At 53.6% G+C, this 25,132-nt stretch overlaps 2 protein-coding genes and 2 non-coding genes across 4 annotated transcripts; 3 read left to right on the top strand and 1 right to left on the bottom strand.

Moving 5' to 3' along the window:
- Positions 1-57: 57 nt before the first annotated feature.
- On the top strand, positions 58-4,746 carry RPS3 (ribosomal protein S3). The gene is made up of 7 exons (XM_029961468.1): positions 58-75; positions 402-532; positions 734-827; positions 2,013-2,107; positions 2,723-2,910; positions 3,863-4,058; positions 4,675-4,746. Exons 1-6 carry the CDS (start codon positions 58-60, stop codon positions 4,054-4,056), a joined length of 720 nt encoding a protein of 239 aa, XP_029817328.1. The 3' UTR covers positions 4,057-4,058; positions 4,675-4,746.
- LOC112841201 lies at positions 2,285-2,431 on the top strand. Its single transcript, XR_003212824.1, has one exon. It is a non-coding gene; the product is annotated as a small nucleolar RNA SNORD15 (small nucleolar RNA).
- LOC112841200 lies at positions 3,426-3,573 on the top strand. Its single transcript, XR_003212823.1, has one exon. It is a non-coding gene; the product is annotated as a small nucleolar RNA SNORD15 (small nucleolar RNA).
- A 1,394-nt stretch (positions 4,747-6,140) lies between the features above and the next one.
- SERPINH1 (serpin family H member 1) lies at positions 6,141-12,479 on the bottom strand. The gene is made up of 5 exons (XM_018077130.2): positions 12,350-12,479; positions 9,138-9,745; positions 8,822-8,920; positions 8,215-8,447; positions 6,141-8,059 (listed from the first exon to the last, which is right to left on the bottom strand). The coding sequence occupies exons 2-5, from the start codon at positions 9,718-9,720 to the stop codon at positions 7,757-7,759; spliced, it is 1,218 nt and encodes a 405-aa protein (XP_017932619.1). The 5' UTR covers positions 9,721-9,745; positions 12,350-12,479; the 3' UTR covers positions 6,141-7,756.
- Positions 12,480-25,132: the final 12,653 nt, after the last annotated feature.

The raw sequence follows: 25,132 nt of genomic DNA, 5'->3' as shown, positions 1-25,132 counted from the left end.
AGGGGGTTGGTGCTCCCGCCCTGCCAGGCTCTGGTGGGTGCCCTAAGCCAGGGCTAGATGGGCTCTAAGCCCGATGTAAACGGCCACGAGAATCAGCAGCGAATGGAATATAACAGATCACTGATAGTTCACTCCGGGGTTATACCCACCCTGCCTGTCAGAGGATCCTATGCTGTTCTCCAGGAATCCCAGGATGGTTTGGTTTGGGAGGGACCTTAAAGATCATCCCATTCCACCCCTGCCGTGGGCAGGGACACCTCTGACCTATACCAGCCACCTACTAGGAGTGCATTATCCCTGGGAACTTCAGGAATAAGTTCTCTCCGTGGGGGGAGAGACTGCCAGGCAGCAGGATGGTCCTGGGGGTACAAAGAGCTTGACTTTGTCCGTTTGTGTCTCAGTTTGTGGCTGACGGGATCTTCAAAGCCGAGCTCAACGAGTTCCTGACGAGGGAACTGGCTGAGGATGGATACTCCGGCGTGGAAGTCCGGGTTACTCCCACCAGGACTGAGATTATCATCCTTGCCACCAGGTAACTGAGCTGCTGCTGCCGCCTCACAGGGGCTGAAACTTGAAGTAGGAAATGTTGCTACAGGAAAAAGATCCTTGAAGTGATGTTTAGTGACCCAGCAGTGTAGCTCGCTCACTGAACTGAGATGGTCTGGAACTCCTTGGGCTGGTTCCAGGCTCACCTGGGGACACTTCTCTCAGTTGTGCCGTTGTTTTTTCCCAGGACTCAGAATGTCCTGGGGGAGAAGGGGCGCCGGATCCGGGAGCTGACGGCAGTGGTGCAGAAGAGGTTTGGATTCCCCGAGGGAAGCGTTGAGGTAAAACTGTCTGGGTTGGAGCAGCAGGAAAGGGGTGCTGCAGTTGGATTTGTAAGGACAGGATAATGTTTAACTCAGAAAACTTGGGGCATTTTTAAAGCTGTCACTTCAGCTGCTTTTCTCTGCTTTCCCAACAAGGAGGATGCAGATAAAACTTTGTAAATGCACCTGTAAATATTTTGTAGAGAGTGTTGTCCCAATATTGAGGTGAGAAGGCTAAACCCGTAGTGTATTTCTTCATTGCTGTTACCCTTATCAAGTTATAATGCTTCTGTCCTTACAAAGAAACTGTGCAGAAGGATCTTTGAAAAATAGAAAGTAATTTCTCCTGATGTTTGAGATGATTCCCTGCTTATTTTAGAGTGGTTGGACTAGTTGTCCTTTAAAGGTCCTGTGCAACCCAAACTATGCTGTGATTTCATTCCATAAAATCTGCTGCTCTAAAACAAATCAGGGAGGGAGGGAGGGGGAATGTGTATTCTGGGGTGGTGCTCACATGTATTCCTGCTTGGCCAGTGTTGCTGGATCACATTTTACAGGAGAGGTTGCTGATTGTCTCCAGCAAATGCTTAAACATAGAGAATTTGTTATTCCCCACACACCACGTTGGAATGTCTGCTGCTTCTCGACTGTCAGACCTTGGTCTCTTTGAGATCTTGGATTTGATACATCTCTCTCTCCCAGCTTTTCAGAATCAAAGGGCTTTGGTTTTAATCCTTAAGCAGACTTCCTTGGGTGATGTGTTAAACAAAGGAAACCCAGTGATCCCTTCTGTTTTGGGGCTGTTTGGAGCAGCAGCTCTTTAACACTGCACCATGGATGTTGGAATAGTCCTCTGGCTTCCCATGGAGTGTCTCAGCCCTGCCAGGAGTAGGAGACAGACAGCAAGGGATTCTGGGAGTGGAGTGTCCCAGGGTGAGACTTGTGCCTGGAAATGTGGCGGGACTGACTGCCCTGGGGTGGAGGATGGGGCAGGGAGTACAGTGAAGCTCCCGTGTTCATGTAGAAGTGTCCCAGACCAGGTTGGACAGGGCTTGGAGCAACCTGGGCTAGTGGAAGGTGTCCCTGCCCATGGCAGGGGGTGGAGTGAAAGGGTCTTTAAGGTGCCTCCCAAGCCAAGCCATGCTGTGGTCGTGCGATGTGGTGCCTCAGCCGCAGCCTGCCCTGAGCTCTCTGTCCCCGCAGCTCTATGCAGAGAAGGTGGCCACCAGAGGCCTGTGTGCCATCGCCCAGGCCGAGTCCCTGCGCTACAAGCTCCTGGGAGGTCTGGCCGTGCGACGGTGAGTGCAGCAGCTTACACGCTTACTTCTCGTAGCAATTACCTCTTTCTGGCATAAAAGTTGCAGGCTTGGAGTAGATGAGATTGCAGGTTGTCTGCCTGCCCTAAAGCTTGCATTTATCCCTTTGTGGAGGAGCGAGGCGGGGGCTCAGGTGACAGTGGCCCTGCTCCCAGCTCCCTTCGGTGATGAGCCGATGACGAGTCAGATGCAGGTGGCTCTGCCTGAGGTACCTCTGTGGGGTCACGTTCTGTGACGCTGCATGAGGGCCTTCAGCAGGAGCCTCCTGTCACCAGTGGATGATCTGGAGGCATTTGTCTGAGAAGGGACGGGGTGGATTGTCCACCCTCAGCTATGGAGCCGTTTCTGTGTCACTGTCCCCACAGTCTTACAAAGTCACAACAGTTTACTCAAGCTGGGCTTCACAGTACTAAAATGGCGTGGAGACTTTTGCTGCCTTGCCCAGCACTGACAGAGCTTTGGCTGCAGAGCTGTGCCTTCAGAAGGCTTTTTACAAGCAGAAGTTGAAGCGGGATGGGCAGTGCTTGGAATTGTGGTCCCGGATCCCTGTGGATCTGGGCAGTGGGCTCACGGCGTGGCTGTTCCCTGTCCCTGCAGAGCCTGCTACGGAGTCCTGCGCTTCATCATGGAGAGCGGGGCCAAGGGCTGTGAGGTGGTGGTGTCTGGGAAGCTCCGAGGGCAGAGGGCCAAGTCCATGAAGTTTGTGGATGGCCTGATGATCCACAGCGGAGACCCCGTGAACTACTACGTGGACACAGCCGTGCGTCACGTCCTCCTCCGGCAGGGTGAGTGCCACTGCCAGCTCCATGGGCTTCCTTCCCAAACTGCTTTTGGGAGTGGGCAATGAAGGGGCCTTCAGCAGCCAGTGGAATTTTGGGTGGTCATCCCAGGGCATCCACTTCTCTGGTGGTGGGGTTTGAATGTTTCCAGCTGAGAATGTGGCCGTAGATTTTCCAGATACTCTCACTTGAGCCCTGGGGCCTCTGAGGTAGGTAAGAAATCAACTTATAAATTAAACACTTATAAGACTGGGATTAAGAGCTGTTGGCAGTTTGCATCCTGGCTTTCCTGGTTCTTCGGGATGGGCAGAGAGAAAGTGGATGCTACAAAAAGGGCGAATGCCAGCCAGTTCTCCCCCGTAGCTGTGCCCTGGCGAGTCTTCCCAGCTAAACCTGCCTCCTCTTGCTCTTCCCCGTGGTAAAACACAAATGACTTGTGCATCTTAACTGGCTCTGGGGTATTTAATTGCAGAATTCCTGGTGTAGGGATGGAACTCAGCCAGTGCTGTTTCCCACCTTCCCTTCGGTGATGATACGATGACGAGTCAGAAGGGACGACCCTGTGTCACTGCAGCCCTGTCAGTGCCATGTTCTGTGGGGCTGTGCTGAGGCTGCCTTGGCCAGGGTGTCCTGCTCATTGGATGATTTAGAGGCATTTGTCTGAGAAGGGATGGAAAAAACCCGGTGGAATTGCCTGGGAAAACGAGCTGAGTTATCCCGGGAAGAGCACAGAGTTTAGAACCAGGATGAGGCTGAGCTGGGGGTACTGCTGAAAGGCAAGGGGTTGGATAACTTTGGATCTTGCCTGTGTTTAAATTCCTCATAGTAATTTCCTGATGTAAATTCCCAATAATAAGATTTCTAAGCTATAGCATGGCTGTGTTACAGTGTTGGCAGGAGATACTTTGTGACCTTGGTGCTCCTCCCTGTCAATGTGTTGTCCTGTCCCTCTCTGCAGGAGTACTGGGAATCAAAGTAAAGATTATGTTGCCTTGGGACCCAAGTGGAAAGATTGGCCCCAAAAAGCCTCTGCCAGACCACGTCAGCATCGTGGAACCCAAAGAGGAGATCCTGCCCACCACCCCCATCTCAGAGCAGAAAGGGGGCAAACCAGAGCAGCCAGCCATGCCTCAGCCTGTGCCCACTGCCTGAGGGTAAGTGCCTGCAGGCTTGGGGGAGGGAGAATCCATGTGGGAAAGGTGCCCTGCCACCAGAAACTGCTATCAGGCAGCTGGGATTCTGGGAAGACAGGCCGGGTTGGGTTTGAGCAGTGCCCTGGATGAAGAGGATGTGGTTTAAGGCATGTGGCAGAGCAGCTTCAGGGGAGAGGAGATGATGAATCTGAAAGGGAATATCCCTGTCCAAGTGCCCTGTTCAGTTTTGTGCAGCATAAATTTGGGAATCTTGGGTCTCAGTTGGAGTGACTTGGGACATACATGTTTGAGAAGGGTTTGGTGCCTTGGATGTGTTACACCCCCCAAATAGCCCCCCTTCCCTGGGATCTAGTTTGGGATAGTCTTGGGAGCCATCAAGCACAATGTGTAGGCTGGTTTTGTAAGGAAATAATCCCAGTTTGAAATCCTGTTTAAGGAATCTGACTGGCAAGATCTGTCTCAGTGGGAAAAGTGGGATCACTGGCCAAAGTGCAGGAAGGGAGAAATTCCATTTAATTTGGAAACTTGGAGCCTGTTTGTTTGTTCCATTTTTGAGGTAGGACAATAGTTGGGAGAAGTTTGGCACCAGCTCACTCTGTTTTGTTCTTTGTTGTAGGGTTTGTCCCATGTGGAACCAGAAGCTTGGCTGTCCTGAAAACATCTCTTAATAAAATCACAAAAGACAGTGTTTGTGAAGGTGCTTTTTCTTTCTGTGCAAGATACGCTCCAGGAAAACCTTGCTCCCACTTCTAGTGTGGAAGGAATTGTGTTGCATTTCTTCCAGCTTGTTCCTTATGGGATGAACTTCACCAGCTCCTGATCCAAAGTGGGGATAAAATGCTGATTTCTAGGCAGAGCTGGAGCAGCAATTGGTGTTTAGAGGGTCATGAGTCACAAACATTCCATGAACTGGAGTACTGTACTGGGGGCTCTTCCCTTCCATTCCAGGGCCTTACCCGAGGTTTCCAGAAGGGGGAGCTTTTTTAGGAATATCCAAGGGAATTGCTGAAGTTTGTACCTTTCTGGCTTCAGTTGAACTATTATTATATTCTACTTAATGCTTTTATCACCTCTGTGTATCCATGGCCCCTGTCACTGGAAAGATGTTTGGGATGTGACTTCCCCATTATAGGATCATCTCTATTCCTTCCAGGAACAGATGCAGCTCGTTTTAGGGTCAGGTAATTTGAGATGGGAATATCTGGTGGAAGTCTGGGGCAGATGAGATGGGAATATCTGGTGGAAGTCTGGGGCAGGAATGGGAAGGGACCCATCACAAGAGGTGATGTGTGTTTAGATTTTGAGGAATTCAGAGCCTGGTTGTTGCTTTAACAAAACTTGTACCACAGACTTTGTTGCTTTCACAGCCAGATTTCCATTTTCAGGAGGTTTCTCGACAGGAATTTAGGAACTGGAATTCTGCTGGTGTCAGGAACTGGGCTGTGTGGCAGAAACAAGATGTGCCTTCTCAGGGTGTGAGTGAGTCTCATCTCAGGTTTTTTTGCACACCTCTCAGTGGAAAGATTGAAATATTTAGTAGTAAGTAATACCAACATTAATTATTGATTTTTTTTAAACCTGAATTTGGAAAAAAAATCTGGAAATATTAAAGGTCACAGATGAGCTTTGTCACTTTGGAGGAGCAGGAAATGTGTGAAAGCTGGGAGAGCTGAAGCAATAAAGAGTGACACAGCTTTGCATATTGTCTCTAAATTCTTAAACACCCCAGTCTGCTGGAAATTATCCCATAATGGTCAAGGTGATGTTTTCCCTAGGACAGAAATCCCTGAGGATTTAAAGTTGCTTGGAAGGTGAGCTGGGGGTCAGATGAGCTCAGGGAAACTTTTAATTTCTTTTCAATATTGCTATTCCAGGGTGGATGTTGGATCCAAAGATGTTGGATATTTGGGGTTTCAGGAGCAAAAAAAATTCCCAGTGCAGTGCAAAGGTGACCTGCTAGAAGTGTTCTTTCTTCAGGATTGTCCTGTCATGGGAATTCACCTGTTGCTGTGCATTGAGGGTAATTTTTGTCCAGGTATGGCAAGGAACCTCCCTAAGTTTATATTTTAAAACTGCCAGAGATTCATTGAAAAAGTTTTATTGCAAAATTACACATTTATGTCACTGTGTGGCACAAGACCAGACAATAAAAGCCCTCACACACCTGCACCCACACGATGCAAATAATTCCCAACATCCCACGGTGTGTTCCTGCCTTGCCCACCCCTCTTACCCCCCCTCCCCATCCTCCAGAACCTTCTGCAGCGTGTGGGGTCAGTGCTGACTCACCGGGAAGTGTCCAGGCTTCCTGGGCATTGGATGCATCCCTGGGATTGCCTCCTGCCTCCCACCACAGTGGGGAAAGCTGGGAATATGCAGTACTGGGCTTCTAAGACAGCAAGGAAATTAGCAGGGAAGTAAAAATCAAGCAAAGCCATGTGGTCGGTCCGTGGTGCTTCCAAAGAACTGGTACTGCCCTCGGGATGCACTGAGTTCCCTCCTTCCAATAATCTTATTTGCCACGTGAGGTGTGTGAGGTCATGGCCAGGCTTACCTGGAATGCCGGTGGGATATTACAGTATCCCTTAAAAAGAAGTCAGGAATAGCCTCCAAGTCTAGGCTGGCTCAGACTGTGACACTTTAGGCTAATTATCAGCCATAAATATAATATAAATACGTTTGGGGTTGAGCCTGCCCTCACCCAGGCCAGCAAACAGGGAGCCAAAACACCACGGAGCTGCAGCAGAGGAGCCTTGGGAAGTCAGGCAAGAGCAGCTTTCAAGCTTTGTGTTTAAACAAGGAAAAGCCAGCCAGCAGGGCCTTGGCTCAGCCCTGCTCCGAACTGGGATCACCCTCACAGTGGGAACTCTCCCAGCCCTACCTGCTGATGCAGGAGCACCAAGAGATGTGGAGTTCTGGGCCTGGTACAGGGTGTTCAATGCCAGGGGTGATCCCCAGAGAGGTGGAGTGTTGAAGGGACCTCAGGTTTATTTTCTAGGAGTCCAACCTGCCCTTGGGCCTATCCAGGAAGTGTTGATCCAAGCTGGCTTTGGTGTCCTACCTAAGGATGACCCGCTGTGGGTGCAGCATCCAGCACTCCCCCAGCCTGGGTTAGGCAGGACAGAAGGGCACAACTCCATGAAACCTCCCTTCTCCAGCTGTCCCAGCCCTGCTCTGCTCCCAGGGCCCTGGAGGGGCTGGACTGCACAGCTGGCCCTCGGTGCTCTGCTGCAAACCACTGAGGAGAGAGGAGAGAAGCAAGAAACAACAGCAAAGCAACCAGAGCAGCTCTGGAGCGGTGCCACGGGGCATCCAAGCAGGAGAAAAGCAAGTGGCAGGGACACAGAAGTGTTTGGGAGGGAAGGTGGTCGCAGCAGGAGGCATAACTAGTGCAGGGAGGAGCTGGGCTTCAACCTGGACATCTCCCTGAGGATGCCAGTTCCCTTCCACTGCCGGTGACCCTCTTGTGCCAGGCTCCCCTGATCCTCTCCGGAGGTGGGTTTGTGCAGCAAGGATTTGGGGGGGTGAGGTAAAGTGTCTGCTGGTTCCTCATCACAACGCACCCTGGTCTGAATAGCACCCATGGTTCGAGAAGGATACAAAAGAGTGTTGCCCCTTGTTCGAAATCGCCCACTAAAAACACACACAAACCAAAGCTCTGGGAGAAAACAAAAAAACCCACCAAAACCACCAACCAGCTACAACTCATCCCGCATCTTGTCACCCTTGGGCCTCACGAGCCGGCCGATGAAGAGGATGGAGTTGGTTTTAGTGTCCTTGATCATGAAGATGAAGGGGTGGTCGGCGTAGAACAGCTTGGGGTTCCTCATCTCCTCGCGCCCGTAGATGTCGGCGTCGTAGGGGTTCCCGTCCGTGTCCCACTCCAGGGCGGCCGCGTGGAACACGTTGGACAGGTAAAGGTCCTTCTTGCCAGAGATCTTGGACAGGTCAGCCTTGGTCTTGTCAATGGCTTCTGTCAGGCCCAGGCCACCCAAGTGTTTCTAGGAGGAGAAGAGGGCTGAGTGACCCTCCTGGAGGTGACGCAGCACAGCCCTTCCCAGCCACGGCTGCTGGGAGGAGGATCAGGCACAGACAACCCGTCCCGCTGTCTTCCCCACTATCCCAAAGAACTGCTCTCCTTAAGGACCCCCCTTACCTGAAGGTCATGGCTGACTTCCAGGACAACTTTTGGCAGCGAGATGGCCACTGATCTCTTCTTCATCTTGCCAGCCCAGGTCTTCAGCTGCTCCTTGTTCAGAAGTTTCTCAACCCTCTCCAGAGGCTCCACGTGGTTTGGCATGATGAAGATCATGCTGGAGAGCTTGTGAGCAAGGGGCATCTCCACCACCTGGAGCTTCTCTGTCTCATCATCATAGTAATTGTAGAGACCTGGAAACCAGGAGGAGGAAATGGTGAGATGTGGAGCAGAGGCGAAGCTACATAAACCTTGTGAGTTCACCCTGGCCTTTCCCTGACCAGCAAGGGAAGTGAGTCTGGACCATTTTGGGAACTGGCCCAGCATTATTAAGAGTTGGCTGTGACTCTCACTGGCGCGATGAGCCAGGATTTGTTCCCCACAGCCAATAGTAAACACGGATTCTCTGCTCACAGGGAGATGGAATCTGCAGAACAAACACATCCTGCTTTGTTCTGACTTATTCCCATGGGGCCAGAAAATCTTGGAAGCAGTTGGAGAACTGGGCAACGGAGCAGCAACGAGTGTAACTCTGGTGGGTTTTGGTGTGGGGCAAGTTTGCACTCACCTGTGCGGTGCATCATGGGCACTCCCACGGTGTAGGAACGGGTCACCATGAACCCACGGTTGTCCACCATCTTATGATGGAACTTCTCATCCCAGTGAGCTGCAGGAGAGAGAGAAATCCAGTAAGAAAAGGGAATGGGGGGTAATTTCATGCTCTGACAAAGAGCCTCCAGCGCACCCAGGATTTGCCCACCTTCCCTTTGGGCTGCTGGATGATCTTTAAGGCCCCTTCCAACCCAAACCCTTCTTCTGTGGTTCTTTGTTGGCTCAGGGCGGGTTTTGGGCCACTCATACCAAGACCCGAAGGCAGAACTTACGCTTGAAGAACATGGCGTTGACAATGAGGGCCCCGTCCGTCTTCTCCACGTCCTTGGTGACCTCGGGCAGTTTCCCATCCGTGGTCTGCGCCGCCCACTCGTTGATGGACTTCAGGGCGCTCCTCTTGTCGCGGAAGTTGATCTTGGAGTGCTCGTAGTTGTAGTGCTTCTTGCTGTTCTTCACGAAGTCGTCGGCGAAGTTGATGGAGGCGGGGCCGTAGAGGCGGCTCCCGATCTTCCAGGTGACGTTGCGGGCGGTGCTGTTGCTGACGTCGTTGAGGAGCTCGGACAGCCCGCTGTGCACGTACTCGTCGTTCAGCTTGTCCGCGCTCAGCACCGCCTTGGCCTGCGACGCCGTGCCCGCCTTGCCCCCGAGGGACACGAGGCCCAGGGAGGAGGCCACGACCACGGGGGACAGCAGGATGTTCTCCATGTCCTTGTCCTTGGCCATGGCGTGGTAGAGGTTGAAGGCCAGCGTGGTGCTGCGCTCGGCCAGCGTGGTGGCCTTGTCGCTCAGCTTCCTGTCCTCCGAGGGCACGGCCGCGGCCAGGCCGCACAGGGCCAGCGCCAGGACCATCCACATGGCTCCAGCTGCTCCCAGCGCCTGCCTGGCAAGAACAACTCACCGTCAGCACCGTCCCAACCCTGCCTGGAGCACTCAGAGATCCCAGAGAAACCCACTCCCTGGGTCCAGCGACGGGCACAGCGCCAAGGCTCCCCTTGGGCTGCAGCAATCCCAAGTCCACAGTGGGATTTCCTCTGTGCAACGATGAATCCTCGGGAGACCAGCTATTCCGAGCCTGTGCATTTGGAATGGGAGCTTCCTTACCAAGGACTTTGACTGTATTACTATTCATGCACTGTAAAGGATTGAAAGAGGGGCCAGGAAATGGAAACAACAGGTATTTCTGAGGTGATTCCAACAGGACAAGGGGGAATGGCTTTAAACTGGAAGAAGGCAGGTTTAGATGGGATGTTGGGAAGGAATTCCTGGCTGGGAGGGTGGGGAGGCCCTGGCACAGGTTGCCCAGAGAAGCTGTGGCTGCCCCTGGATCCTTGGAAGTGTCCAAGGCCAAGCTGGAGCAACCTGGGACAGTGGGAGGTGTCCCTGCCCATGGAAACCTCTGCCCTGGTCAGGGAAAGCTGGAAGCAGGATGTTTCTGCTGCTCAGGGGCCACACAGCAGAGTTGCCCCTTGATCCAGGGGTATTGCAACCAGCAACAGGGACTATCCTCTCTTGGACCAGCTGGTCCCCAAGTCCTCAGCTTCCTTGGCACTAGATGGAGCACATGAGCTTCCACCAGGCCAAGTCAGAGGGGTCCTTTGAGAAGATCCAACATTGCCTGCTCAGCTCTGGTGGTTTTAGTTTTGCCTGTACAGCCCTGCCAGGGAGGTCCCAGGGCAGAGGGAGGTGGTGGACCCTCATTTTCCACACCAGAGTTCACGCCTCGAGTAGAAGCATCTCATCCCAATGTAGGGGATGAGCAAGGGCTCTGAGCCACCAGCTTTGCTAAATCTGCAGCCTGCCCAGCCCTAAATGCCTGAAAGCTCTTTGGAGCTCATCCCACCTGCCTGCAGGGCTATAACGTGTCCCCATACCTTCCCTCCCTCCTGCTGCTTCAGCAAACCTTCCTGATGGCAGCTCCTCGGGGCTTAAATTCCACCACCTTCAGCTTTTGGGCGAGGACAGGCTGTGCCGTGCCCAAGGTTACGGCGAAGTTTCTTTTCTTGGTGTTCCTCTCCTCCCACCCTGCTCCCGACCAGCTCCTGGTGTGGGGACACAGGGAAGGGCTGCAGAGGAGCAGCTCCAGGGTTAAAGGCTCCAGAGCAGGAAGCGAGGGGCCCGCTGGGATTCCACATGGAAGGAAACACGCAGCACAGTCCTGGGCACAGAGTGCGCAGCTGCACCGGGGACCCTCTGCCAGAGTGGGAATTACGCGGCCTCGGAGAGGGAGGCGGTTCCTAGCCTAAAATCCCCTTGGGAGCAAGCCCTCCTTTACAGGGAACAGCCATCCCAGCCACCTACAGAGCAAAGACTCGTGCAACAGGCTCCAAACTGCCCCGGACACGCTTTGAAAGCGCAGGCACATCTAAAACCTTCGGCTTTTTATTTCCCTTTTTGATTTCTAAAGATACCTTGAAACTCTTTCATAGTGAGGTCAACGTTTGCCTTTTTCATTCTGAAAGAAAACAGATACATGGAGTAGTTCTCTTGTGAGCAAAGGGCGGCTCATCCTCAGCTTAAAAAAAAGCTTCGTTACTTCAGAGACGGGCGACAAATTTGGCTCCGAGCTCTGGGCTGTGCCCAGTGACGCGGCCCCGCGGTGCCAAGACAAGAGAAACTTTGCCCATTCTTGGAGATTATTGGGGAATTCACAACCCAGGGTGAAAACCGAGGGAATCTGGGGAATGCACAGCCAGCGACATCCTCTCTCCTGCTCGCCCAGCCCAGCCCCGGGGGGACGCCCAGTGCCAGCGTGGCATCGCAGAGACCTCCCGTGGCATTCCAGGGACCGCCGTGGGCACCCGCCGTCCCGCAGGACTGGGAGGTGCCATCGCCCGGGACGAACGGCCAGAGGCGCCCGCCCCGTTTGCCCCGCGAGCAGGACAAAGGCACACAAAGAAAGGCCGTTCCCGTGTCACCGCAGGGATGTGACACTCGGCCAAGGCCAGGCTTAGTCCGTCCCGCGCAGAGGCTGCAGGCAGAGCGCTCCTTCCCAGGCTGGGCCGGTGCCCAGGGTCCCGCAGGCTCCCAGGCTGAGCAGGAGCAGGGGCTGGACGCTCCTCCAGCACCATCCCACCGAACTAAAGCTTCCCTTTAGCCCCCTCTTCCCTTTTGCCACGCCCTGAAAGTTTCTCCCGGCTGCACAAACCAGGGGTGCAGCTCCGCTGGAAGCACCTCTGGCAAACTGGAGGTGATGATGGGGGGGGGGAGGGGGGAATTTATAACATATTTTATATCTCTCAAAAAGCCCGAGCCAGCTCACGGGGTAGTCTGTACCCTCCACTATCCCCCCTTCATCCCAGTGCAACCTCTACCCCCCATGCACCCCGTTCTCCCATGCACCCCCTTTTCCTATGCAATACCCCCCTCCTCCCGATTTTTTTCCCCGATGGGGCCAACCAGGAGGATGCAGGACCCCAAAAATCCTCCCCCACCCTGCTGCAATCCCCGCCTGCCAGCCCGGGGTCCCCCGGTCCCCCCCGCTTACCTTTGGGGTCGGGACGCGGTTTCGCTCGGCTCCCCTGTGCACCTCCCGGGCCGGCGGAGGGGGTATATAAGGGGCCGGGGAGAAACTTCTGGAAAGTTGGTTAAACCCTCTCAAAAAAAGCTCGGGAGGGAGAGGAAGGGGAGGATCTGTCCCGGCTCTCCCGATCCGCCGCCAATGGCGAGGGAGCGCCGGCCCCGCGGCCGCCGAAGGGGGGTCCGCAGGGATGGGGGGGATGCGCCGGCCCTGCTCTGCCCCTGCCCGTCCCCGTCCAGGCCCCGCAGCAGGGATTTGGGAAGCTATTCCCTGCCAAAACGGTGCTTTTGCGTTTTTACGGGGCTCTGGTCCCTCTTATTTCCCTCCCCCTGGCATCTCCTGCAGCTGCATCGTTGCTGGCACTGAAGGTGGTGGTATATTGAATAGTTTTTTTGGGGGATGTCATCACCCACGAAGTCAGGGGTGATGCAAAGAGCTTCAGCCACAAGCAGAGCAGTGACAGGCACTGAACGTTTAACATCTGTCCCTGGCTCAAGCCACATCCTGCCTTCTGAAATGTCCCTCTCATTGGTGACACCCGAGAGAGAAGAGGCTCCAGGGAGAGCTGAGAGCCCCTTCCATGGCCTAAAGGGGCTCCAAGAGAGCTGGAGAGGGACTTGGGACAAGGGCTGGAGGGACAGGACACAGGGAATGGCTTCCCACTGCCAGAGGGCAAGGATAGATGGGATATTGGGAAGGAATTCCTGGCTGTGATGGTTGGGAGGCCCTGGCACAGGTTGCCCAGAGAAGCTGTGGCTGCCCCATCCCTGCAAGTGTCCAAGGCCAGGCTGGAGCAACCTGGGCCAGTGAAAGGTGTCCCTGCCCACGGCAGGGGGTGGGACGGGATAGTCATTAAGGCCCCTCCCAGCCCAAACCATTCTGGGACTCAATTATTCTGTGGAGACAACCTGCATTCACTCCCCAGGGACCTGAGGGCCAAAGGAGAGGCACCTGGAGAGCTCCCGCCTATCCCTGTATCCCTCAGAGGCTGCTTTTCCATCCCTCTCCCCACCTGCACTCACTCATCCTTTTCCCCAGCAGCTGGGCCTGATGGAGCTGTGAACTCCTTACAAATCCCCCCTTCCACATTCCCAAATTTCCCCCTGCTCTCCTGGGCTCTGCCCTTCATCACGGTGCAACCCAGTGGCAAAATCCTCACGCCTGGCAAAGTGAATGCAGTTTAGAAAGGCCAACATTGCCAGCCCCAAAGGCCTGTGGAAGGAGTTAAATGCTCCTGCCACCCCGTGCCAGGTGGCTGAGAGTTCTTGCAGCAAAATATGTGCCCTGGAGAGGTTTCTGCGCTGAGTCACAAGAATTAAATACAACTCACATCCAGGTTTTAAAGCAGCATGGGATTGTTTTCATGGCAGGCTGGGATACAGGGGTATTCCAGGTACCCCCCAGTCATTCAGCACCTCACTGATGGTTCCATTAACATGTTTATGTCTCCCCTTCCTTCTAAGCCCCCTGTAATTTCATTTTTGCCCCTGTTTTTGGCCCTGCAAGTTTTCCCTCTTCCCTCTAAAGACAAGTTGTTGCTTTAGTAGAAAAACAGCATCTGATTTTGTCTTCTGGCTTTGAATATTCCTGTTGTTGTCCTGCAAGCCCCCTAGTGTGGGATACTCACCTCATTCCACTCCTCTTCACAGACCACTGATTCTAGAAGGTGGCATCAAAAAATGACATTTTTCTTCTGTCTGAACCAGCCAGGTGATGCCACAGGAATAAATATTCCACACCTCAGACAAAGGGAGATCTTTGAGCCCTCCTGGACAAAAGTCTCCCCCAGACCAGCTCCCCAGAACTCCCAACAGCAAAACAAAACGGGTGTTTCTGGGATGATTTCTCTCCCGGGGTTTGCAATGAGGCTTTGATAAAACTGGGGCAGATCTCAGGAGGCTTGTTCTGCTCCCTGGGTTTTTCCTTCTGGCTGGGAAAAATATTGTCCCATCCACCCATTCCCGGGAGCTGATCCATGAGGTGTCACCCGCACAAAACCTGTTACAGGGGGATAGTGCCAGAGGGTCTCAGGGGGTTGTTTTTGGGTGCTGAGCATCATTGCAGATGCCTGAAGGCTCCCAGTTTTGGGGGATTGGTTTAATATTTTTTTAATCTTTTTTTTCAGTGATTTGTGTGTGGGAGAAAATACCTGAACAGAGCACATTTCCAGCTACATCTTCCCCGGGTATTTTGCATTTAAACAGGTCTATATTAAACTGCCTTTAATGCCAGTAAGTCCAAAGGGTCTTGCTGTCCTCACATCAATGATGGTTAGAGATCAGCTCCTTTCAGGAAGGGATCCAGTGGCAAAAGGAGCATTGAAATACCTTAAACAGCACATTTTTGTTCACTAATGTACATTTGAAACGTCTTGCTTTGCTTTGTGTGTTCATAAATAACCCCAATGGGTTTTAATAGCACAATTTTGGCTTTATTACCACGTTGCCATAGTAAAAAAAAAAAATAAATCAATTTGCTGATATCAAACCAGAGGTGAAATATTCCTGATCTGTACCAGCCAGCTGAGAAATGAGAAAAGCTCCTTTAAACTCCCACTGTCAGCTGGTTTTCTCTGCCAAGCTCTGCATTGCTCCACCTTCAAACCCTTCCGCGTAATTACTTCCCTTTTTTTTTTTTTCTTCCTAGTGAAATTTAAAATAAGCCCTGAAACTTTTAATCTTCACCTCTCTCAGTGCCTCCCAGCGCCAAACCCCACTGACACTCTGTGCTTCAGGCCTTTGAAATGGCTTTGCCTCAGTCGCAGGAATTCGGAGCAGAATTAAAAATCATTCCTTGTGCCTGGGGACTGGCAGCCCGGCAGAAAGAGATTTCCACTTTTTACCTGGTTTCTGAGTGTGTGTTTCACATTTCCGCCTGATTTTTAAGCGTGTATTTCAATTTTTTTGCCTGATTTTTAAGTGCATATTTCAACCTATCCCTGCTGTCTCTGACTGCCCAGACAACACAACTCTGGAAGAGCCACAAAAAAACCCCCCAAAAAAATCTGCTTTAGGATGTGAACGTGCAGAAAACGAGTCAATTCTACCAAAATGTCAGCTTCGTTTTGACAGCGAGCTTTTTTTTTTTTTTCCCCCCGAGGCAAAAGCTCTGGGAACCGGGCGGATCCGGGGGAGATTCCTGCCGCTATCCAGGGCTTTCCAAGCGGGATCGGGCTGTGCAGGCGCTCCCAGCCCCCACAGTGCCACGTAGGAGCCGGGGTGGGATGGGGAGAGGGCTGGGAAGGGGGAGCCGAGCTGGGAGGTGCCGTTTTCCATCTTCGCTGCTCCTCTAACGAGCGGCCCCGGCTGCCAAGACACGAATCCAAGCGCAGCCCAACTCCTCCCTCCGAGTTCTGCGCAGGGCAAGGCTCGGATTCCTTTTGTCTGGAGTTATTTCGAGCGTGGTTTTGCTCCCCGGGGAGCCTCGGGCTTTAGGGCGGCGTGGATCTACTAATTTTAAATAACTTTTACTGCTCTTTTAGATAAAGCACCCAAAGGTTTTGCGACAGGGGTCTGATCCTACACTCTCCTCCCAAAAAACAGAGGGAGATTTACATATCCCGTTGTTGCAGCAACCCCAGTTGGGATGGGGGTGATGTGAAATCCAGCTGATCGTGGGAGTCTCACACCCAGCTCTGGGATAAACGACCCACCCAGATTGGTGCTGCCCTGGTTGTTTGGCTTGTTTTAGTTAAGGCAGTGTTTTACTAATTCACTTGATTATTTATTAAAAGAGCGTTTTCTTTTTTTTTTTTTTTTTCCCTGAGTGTTCTTTGGACAGGACTTTTCAAATATAAACTCCAGCAGCTTTGCCTTTTCACCCTTCAAATGCCCCAGAGACCAACCCTGTTTTCCTGGATGAGGAAGTCTGATTTTCTAAGCTGCTTTGAGCTGGCCCAGGATTTCTGCTTTCCAGGATCATCCGTGGCTGAGGGAAGGCAGGGATGCCCAGAGCCAGCACAGAGGAGCAGCTGAGGAGCCATCCCGGTGTGGAACATCTCCTGGAGGGAGCACAGCATGTGGCAGGATTAGGTCCTGGAGCACTGAAACCCCTGAGACCTGCACAGATCACGGTGGGCACAAAGGTGATGCTGCTCCTCCTTGCAGCCTCCCCCTGGAACACATCTGGTCTGGCTGCAGAGGATGCAACAAGCCTGGGAGAATCCCTGATAAGAATTCCCAAATCTTCCTGTCCCCCGTCCCGGTGACAGAGTTGTCTCAGGATGAGACACAATGATGGGAATATTGCCCTGTAGCTGCTGGGCACCTTCCTCACCTCGTGGGCAGGAACGGGCAGGGGAGGTGACCCAGCCTTAAATAAACCCTCCCGGGGTCAGCTCAAACCTTCTGGAATCAGTTCAACCCTTGGAGGTTCCCAGGGCAGCCCCAGGAGCAGAGCTGGCACTGATTCCTCTGGAATTGCTGAAGAACTTGTGCTCCTCAGCCAGATCTCTCCCCAGAGCAGAGCAAATGGGGCTGGATGGAGCCTGGAAGCAGCTGTAGGGGATCCAGCCTGAGGTCACAGAGTCATGGAATGGTTTGGGTTGGAAGGGACCTTAAAGCTCATCCAGTGCCACCCCTGCCATGGGCAGGGACACCTTCCACTAGCCCAGGTTGCTCCAAGCCCTGTCCAACCTGGCCTTGGACACTTGCAGGGATGGGGCAGCCACAGCTTCTCTGGGCAACCTGTGCCAGGGCCTGTCCACCCTCCCAGGGAGGAATTTCATCCCAATATCCCATCTCCGTGGCCTCCTCTGGACTCACTCCAACAGCTCCACATCTTTCCTGTGCTGAGGACCCCAGAGCTGGATGCAGTCGAGGTGGGGTCTCAGGAGGGCAGAGCAGAGGGGCAGAATCCCCTCCCTTGCACTCTTACCATCCCAGATCCATGGGAGGAGCCATGGAAGCCAGGGATGGCAGCAGGAGGCTGATTCCAGCCTCAGGGGAGTTCCCATCAGCATTCCAACACTGTGTCCTCCCCTCCAGGCAAACCAAGCCCGTGCTGGGTGAGGGGTTCCCCATCCAGACCTGCTTCTCCAGATTTCCACACTCCAAGGATCTGGGGGGATTCTGCTTCCTGGCTCAGCTCAGGCACAAGCCCAGGGCTGGCACTTTAATTTCCCCTCTGCACCATCCTGCTGTGGCCCTCAGGTCTGGAGGAATCACGGAGCAGTGGCTTTGCTGGCAAGGCTGCAATCCCAGCCCTTTCCCCCCTCCGTGTTTTGCAGCCCAGGCCCTGCTTTGGCTGGAGCTGGGAAGGCCCAGCTTTGTCTGAGCATACAAAGGGTGGCAGTGGAGCTGAAAGCCTGTGCCCCCTGGATCTGTCTGCTCTGCGGCAGTGCTGAGCCAAACTCCTGTGTGCCAGCCTGGCATGCCAGCCCCTGGGAATGCCAGCCCCTGGGAATGCCAGCCCCTGGCTTTCTGGGAGGTCACAGCCTGGGTTTATCCACACTAAAGGTGCAAATTCAGCGTGTGGATCCTCTGAAAAGCACTGAGCAGCTTACAGAAGTGGTAGAGGAGAAAAAGGAAGAGCAAAAAGGTCTGATTTCCAGGGAGGGGGGCAAAGTGCCCATCCCTGGCATCACTCAGGTGTGCCATGATGCACCAAGGAAGGACAGACTGGAGGGGCACAGCTGCAGCTTTCCCACAGGGAACAGAGGGGAGAGACTCCCTTGATCCCAGGTTGTAATCCCTGTTTAATACTCCCAGAGAAAAGTTCAGAATCCACAGGGTTTCCAGCCAACATATCGAGGCAAGGGGAGGGGGGGGGGAATTCCTCTGGTGCTTTAGGATGGAAAAAATGGCATCTGTGCAGCCTCAGGTCCAGCAGGGTGAGAGCAGGTCAGATTGCAAGCCCTTGTATCCCAGACTTTCCTGGGAGCCAGGATATGGGGAGAGGAGATGGAGTCCCTAGGGATGTGGCAGGAGTTTGCCATCCCTGGGCAGGGAGCTGGGATGACACACAAGGCTCTTTCTACACTAATTTTTGGGATCATGGCAATCCAAGAGGAGTCAGGACTCCAGGAGACCCTTTCCAGGCTGGCTGGAGTGTCAGGTTATAGTTGGACTCCATGACCTCAGAGGTCTTTTCCAATCTTTTCCTGCCTTGGAGTGGTGATAATCACTCCCCTCCCTCCCTTCTGCCTCCTGGTGTTGGGACTTGTCTGGATCCACCCAAAAGGAAAAGCAAGTGGTTTGTTCCTCAGCCACGTCAGCCCCACGGACTCCGGGGCCATCTCCAGGGCAGGCTGGGAGAGCAGCAGGGATTTGGGAGGCTGCAGCTTCAGCCTCCTCGCTGCACAGAGCCTCGAACCAGGAATGTGCTAATTGCAGGTTTTGATCCTTTATCACAGAACAGAAGCAGAGAAGCCCGGGAACGGGGCGGCGGATCTGCTCGGACACGCCCGGAGTGGAGCTGGGATGGGGAATCTCTGGTGTCTCCTGAACAGCCGAGTTTGCATCCCCCGCGATCCTAAAGCTCTTCCTCGTCTCTTCCCGGCTGCCTGTTTCCCAGGAGCATGTGGGAACTCAAAGGGTCGGAGCTCTGCCTCCCCCACGTGCTCCCCCCGCAGCATCCTCTGAGGGAACCGGGATGGAAAAGGAAACCGCTTCTTCTGGAGCCAGTTTAGGGCAAAGAAACGCCCCTAAACCCGCCCGTGGCTTGGAGAGGGACCCTCAGCCAGCCAATCCTCTCCTTCCAGCGCAGCGCTGCTCGGGGGCGGGCAGGGCTGGGCTCAGCCTGTGCCGCGTGGTAACACGAGTCGGGCAGCCCCCAAATCCTCCCGCTGCCCCCCCAGAGCCGCCTGGGCTTTGGAAATGAAGCTCCCACCGAGCCCGGCCCCAAAACTCCCCCCGGTGGTGCCGCTGGGATGGGGGGGCTGAGGGCAGGACAAGGCTGGGGCTCTCAGGGGGGTTGATGCGGCAGTTTTGAGGCAGGAAAGGAGGAGGGGAGGGATGAATCCCAGGAAAGACACGCTGGGCTCGGCCACCCCACCCCTGCTCCGGGCAGGGGGCCAGCGGGAACAAAGGGTTCTGCTCGCCCACGTGCCGGGGAGCTGGAAGCGAAGGGATGCTCGGGAAGGGGCCCGGCAGCCTCTGCGTCTTCTCTGCTCTTCCAGAGGCGGCAGAAAAGCTGCCCAGAGAGATATAACAGGAGTCCCAGAATCCCGGAATGGGAGGGACCTTGAAACCATCCAGGTCTCACCCCCTGCCACGGGCAGGGACACCTTCCACTAGCCCAGGTTGCTCCAACCTGGCCTTGGACGCTTCCAGGGATGGGGCAGCCACAACTTCTCTGGGCAACCTGGGCCAGGGCCTCCCCATCCTCTGAGGAAATAATTTCTTCCCACTATCTCGTCTAAATCTCTCCTCTTTTAGTTTAAAACCAAGTAGGAGAAGGGGCTTCATCCTTCCCAGGTTTCCAGGGGACCACAGGGTCTCTCTGTGTCACAAACTAAGCTCAAGTTAAAGTTACCCAGATTAACTTAATTTGGCCTTTCCAGGCTTTTTAGTGCTTTGTGCAACTTTAATGCCACTTCTCACGTGGTTTCTCAGTGTGTGACAGACACACAGTGTCACATTTGATTTTTAATGCACTTAACCAGGTGTTTCCCTCTGTCTGAAGCTTCCCATATCCCAGAATCCTGGTTCTCCACGCAGGACCCTTATGAAAAAGGGACATCTTCCCTGTGTCCCCACACATCCAAGCTGCTTAGCCTGGATACTCCTGCCTGCTTAAAATAGGAAGAAAATCATAGTTAAATAGCCAGCAGAAAATTGCAGTGTGTCTTTCCTGGCTACTGTGGAGATTCCCAGCAAAAATCTGGCAGGAGAGAGGTGGCAGGATTTCTGGAATATTCAAGCAGCCCACATGATGCAACCCTGGTCACTCTTGCAGAGGAACAGCCGCTCGTGGGAGCCCCGGGAGGAGCCACTGCCATGGAATTCCAGCTGCCAAAGGGTTGTATCCACACATTCAAGGCTTTTCCAGGGTCAGGTCTCTGTCCTGCCCCAGCCCCAGGGGTTGTGCTGCTGCTGTTGCAGAGCCATGTTTGTGTGTCAGGGAGAATTGTGTTAATTTTAGAGGCAAAAGCCACTCTTAAGTCATCAGTTTTCCTTCTATAACTTGCAGGGAGGAATGTTGTGAACTTTTCTCTATTTCCCCTTTCAGAAGGAGCCACAGCTCCTGCTTTCTGCACTGAAAGCACAGCAAATACATCAAGCTGTTGCAAGCATTTATGGATACTTATAAAATATAATCATATTTTAGGAATACACGTAAATATATTAAAAACATACATATGTGTTAAATAGACATCAATACATATAAATATTTACAATATACCAAGGAAAATGCTGTGGTGACCCTGTATTGTAACAAAAGTGTTTATTCTGGAAAGGTTTTTCCCGCTCTTCCCAAATGGATCTAGAAACTCCCAGGAGTGTTCAGTTGTGGGAATATTCCGGCACTCAGGAGATTTCTGTGGCAGCAAGAACAGAAAATATGGATCCTGGAGCAGGGGAAGCTCCACAGCTATTCCAGAGGAGAGGGAGGGCTCAACATCTGCCAGCTGAGTCACAGAGGGGAGGATCTGACTCATCACATCACATCTGCAGCTGCACATGTCCAAGGATTTTCTGGATTAGGCCAAGACTGATTGTCCTGGTTTAGGAGTTGGGGAAACCGAGGCATAGAAAGCAAGTTTGGGGCACAGTCAGAGCCAGGATCCTGCCCCACTGCCCTGTGGGGCTTTCCTTCTCCAAAAGGATGCTGAGGACTTTCCAGGGAGTCCCAGAGGCAGCTCCTCTCTCCCTGGACCATGTGCCGAGGGCCCCTGGATGTGGAGCTGCTCCGTGCAGCCGGTCCTAAGTGGAGCAGAGCCCCTGGGATTATCCCAGCTCAAATCCCATCCAGCAGAGATGGATCTCCCAGCCAGGCTGCTACCTGGCCCTCCCAGCCCCAGAGCAGCCCTGGGCATCCTTGTCTTCTCTCCCTGCTCCTGCTCAGTCTGACCTAAACCAGGGGACAGGCTCTTGCTTTGTGTTTCTGCACCGGTGGGACCACGAGGACGCCCCTTCTCCAACGTGGATTCCCAAATGTTGCTCTCAGGAAGGAGTTGTTTGCTTCCCGCAGCAGGAGCTGCCTGTCTGTGTATATCCCAAAGGCAGCACCTTTGGGATGCCTTTCAAAATGAAACATTAGGTGCCCATGGTGGGAGGAATTCCCTGCTGGAGATGTGGAGAAGAGGCACAAACCCTCCTCTGTGCTGGCTCTGGGCATCCCTGCCTCCCTCAGCCATGGATGATCCCGGAAAGCAGAAATCCTGCACCAGCTCAAAGCAGCTTAGAAAATCAGACTTTCTCATCCAGGAAAACAGGGTCAGTCTCCGGGGCATTTGAAGGGTGAAAAGGCAAAGCTGCTGGAATTTATATTTTAAAAATCCTGTCCAACCCCTGCTCCTGGCCCAGCACTTGGCACATCAAACATCATCAAACATCATCAAACATCTCCTGCACAGCCCCCGGGTCTGAGGCTGCTCCCAGCGCTGCAGGAGGCCTGGGTGGGGAATTTGGGCTTGCACAGAAGGTCTCTTGTTCCGTGTAGAGGTGGTTGAGCGGTGGAGGAGAGGTGGGGCAGGAGGGTTGGATGAATGGGAATGTTGTTTCCCTCCTGATTCCCTTCAGGGGGATGCTGGAGGTTTCCCAGCCCTGCACAACCAGCCTGGATTCAGTCTGGGAAATCATTTGCTCTCTAGACTCTGTCAGCTCTGACGTCAGGACCTGGATTCCCCTGGGATCACTCCTGGTTTGGTACCCAGGGGATGCCGTGGATAGAAGGACACAGTGTGAATCAAAGCTGCCCTCCTCCTGTCCTGCATGGATCTGGCTCAGCCCCATCCAGCTGGGAATTATTTCAAGCTCCTTTGCTGCCTGAATGTGGAGAAGCAGCAGAGAGGACACAGGACACAAATCAAGGTCTCAGGACACAAATCAAGTTCAGGACACAAATCGAGGGTTTAGTGAGAGGGGAACACTCCAATCCTAAACTTCCAAGGCCACAGCACCTCAGTTATCTGTTGGATATGGAATATCGACCTGTGGTTATTGTTGCCTGCAGTTTCTAATGGCAGAGCTGGATTCTGGACACACAGAATCACGGGGAAACTGGAATTTGGACATTGTGGAAACCAGCCTGATTTCTTCTTTGGGCCAGGGAAGAGCCCATGGGATCATGTGTCATGTTAGAGCACATATAGACCCTCTTTCTAGGCTTGATGTCCAGCTGCTAATCCACCTCCAGGCTGGAATGGGGTTTTCCTCTGCCATGGGATGACCTTCCACAACTCCCGTGGCTTTCAAAATGAAGCATCAGGTGTTTCTTAGGTGCCCGTGGTGGGAGGAATTCCCTGATGGAGACAGTGCTCTGTTGATGGTGGAGAAGAGGCACCTTAAAGGCACAGCTTTTGGAGTTTTTGTCCCAAGGGTCCCTCCAGGAGATCAAATTCATTTTTCATTTGGGACAAATCAGGTCAGGAGGGGGAAATTTTGTATCCAAGAGAGAAATCCACAACGTTCAATTGGAAGAAAATATTTTGTTTCTTATTCTTTTATTGTTTCACCGTTAAGTGAAACATTAATGTAGCCCCAAATATAATTTTCAGACAAAGAAAATGGAAACAAATTAAAGGCATCAGAACAAACTACTTAGTTGGGTTCCCCCCATTTTTGTCTTCATTTTCCAAACACACCCCAAGTTCAGAAATACCTTCAGCCTCTGTGGCGATGCCAGTCTTGAGGAATTAACTATTTAACTGTGATTTTTCTCCCCAGTCCCAGCTAACAGAATAACTGGATGTGCTGGAGGCAAATGTGGGATGCAGAATGAATCCACTATGGGCTCTGTCACTGATTCACCGCAAATCCAGGAATTTCCTGCTGTCTGGAGCTTTCTTGAGGGCAGGAAGTTTGTTCCTGAGGGCAGGAAGTTTGTTCCTGAGGGCAGGTTGTGCCCTGGGGCTTGCAGGGAAGGGACTCTGAAAGGGCAGGTGGGTCACTGGCAGCAGGATGGGGAGACACCCCAAAAGCCCTGCAGGAACCATTTGGGCACCACAGGGCCGATGTGGAGTCAGGGAAGGTAAATCCAGGAGAAACTCTGGGTATTCTGGCACCATGTGCTCCAGATAAATCGAGAATTGTGTGCCTTGCTGGCACCCTCAGGGCAGCAGGATCAGTGTCCTTGGAGGGGGGAAAGATCAGGGGGAAAAAGCTCCCCCAGCCCTGACAGCCACCAGGGCCCCTCTCTCCTGCCCCAGCTCCAATCCCACGCCCTGAATCCTGCCCTGGGAATACACTCCCGGCTGTGTGTGGCTGTGGCCAAGTTTCCCAGGCTCCAAAAAGTGCCAGAAACCCCCAGAGCCCAGTCCGAGCCCGGCGCTGCTGTCCGTGAGCTCCCTCTGCCCCCCAGTGCTGAGACCCTTGGGAGAACGAGGATGTCTGGGAGCATCCCCGGGCTGAAAGTGTCGGCGTGGAAAGGGCTGCGCCGGAGCAAGAGGGAGGCAGCGGGAAGAGATGGATTTAAAAATAGCAGGGGCTGGGTGAGATCCAGCAGCTCCAGAGAGGTGGGAGCACACGGGTCAAATTAGCCCAGGGCAGGATTAATTTAGACCCTGCTCCCATTCCAGGGCAGGGCTCCCCCCATGCACAGAGTCCCCCCAAACCCTGGCACTGCTGCCCGTGCCCCCACTGGGCAGAGCCTCGCAGGCCCCCCCCCAGCCCCACCATGTCCCCTCTGGCAGCACCGGCTCCCCCTAAACCCCCCCAGCGACCCTCCCTGGTGATGAGGACCCCAGATTGTGACAGCGCTGGATGGGTGCCGGGATATCCTTCGCCTTTCCCGGTTCCCGTTTAAAGGATGCTATTCCGCCAGGGAGCAGGGAGGGGGAGTCCTTCTCCTTCTCTTGGAGGCACCTGCAGGATCCTTTTCTCCTGAAGAGGGTTCCCCAGGCTGCCCAAATCCCAACTGCCACGGGGACTGTCTGAACCTGTTGCCTCTTTGCCATGCAGGGAATGGATCCACGGGAGAATCCTGGCATAAGGACTAGAGGGACAGGAGGGACTGAGAGCAGCTCTGCCACAGAAAATCAGGGAACCATAAAGTCACAGGCTGGGTTGGGGGGGGGGGGGGCCTTAAACCCATCCAATCCCACTCCCTGCCACAGGCAGGGACACCTTCCACTAGCCCAGGTTGCTCCAAGCCCCGTCCAACCTGGCCTTGAAGGGGAACTTCATTTATTTCCCGGGTGCTGGACCATTATCAAACCCCCAGAGGCTTTGTGCCAGTCCCTGGGGACAGAACCACCCATGTCCTGTGTCCCAGGGGGCTCAGGGGATGTGCAGGGTCAGCCCAGGTGTCAGGATGAGGGTGTTGGGAGTATCTGCTGTGCAACAATTTTCCCCTCTTCTGGATTGTTGATCCTTTTGGGTGGAAAACTCAAGGTCCAGGCGTCTTCTGGGTGTCCTTGTGTGCCTCCAAATCAGTGGCTGTGCTGAGGAGGGGGATGTGATGCCCTCCCTTGCTGTAGGTGTTCATCACTGTGCCATGAGGTGCCACGACGTGCCAGCTCTGCTTCTGGGGCACATCCAGGTGTGCCAGGATGCACAGCCCAACCCAAGGAACAAACAATGCCTTTAGCAGGGATGGGAAGAGCTGGCTGGCTTCCTACAGGGCACTGGCAACTGGGAAAACAAAAGG

This window comes from Manacus vitellinus, unplaced genomic scaffold (genome assembly GCF_001715985.3).
Source record: "Manacus vitellinus isolate BGI_N305 unplaced genomic scaffold, ASM171598v3 scaffold_35_pilon, whole genome shotgun sequence".
In the NCBI taxonomy this organism is placed as follows: Eukaryota; Metazoa; Chordata; class Aves; order Passeriformes; family Pipridae; genus Manacus; species Manacus vitellinus.
The sequence above is the reverse complement of the archived record's forward strand: the minus strand, read 5'-3'. Positions and strand labels throughout refer to the sequence as shown.

Excerpts from the sequence above, each read along its gene's own strand:
- SERPINH1 (XM_018077130.2), bottom strand. The coding sequence starts at position 9,720 with ATGTGGATGGTCCTGGCGCTGGCCCTGTGCGGCCTGGCCGCGGCCGTG. Across the intron at positions 8,921-9,137 it reads CAACGCCATGTTCTTCAAGC|CTCACTGGGATGAGAAGTTC; the intron begins GTAAGTTCTGCC and ends TCTCTCCTGCAG. Across the intron at positions 8,060-8,214 it reads AAGTCAGCCATGACCTTCAG|AAACACTTGGGTGGCCTGGG; the intron begins GTAAGGGGGGTC and ends TTCTCCTCCTAG.
- RPS3 (XM_029961468.1), top strand. Across the intron at positions 533-733 it reads ATTATCATCCTTGCCACCAG|GACTCAGAATGTCCTGGGGG; the intron begins GTAACTGAGCTG and ends GTTTTTTCCCAG. Across the intron at positions 2,108-2,722 it reads GGAGGTCTGGCCGTGCGACG|AGCCTGCTACGGAGTCCTGC; the intron begins GTGAGTGCAGCA and ends CTGTCCCTGCAG.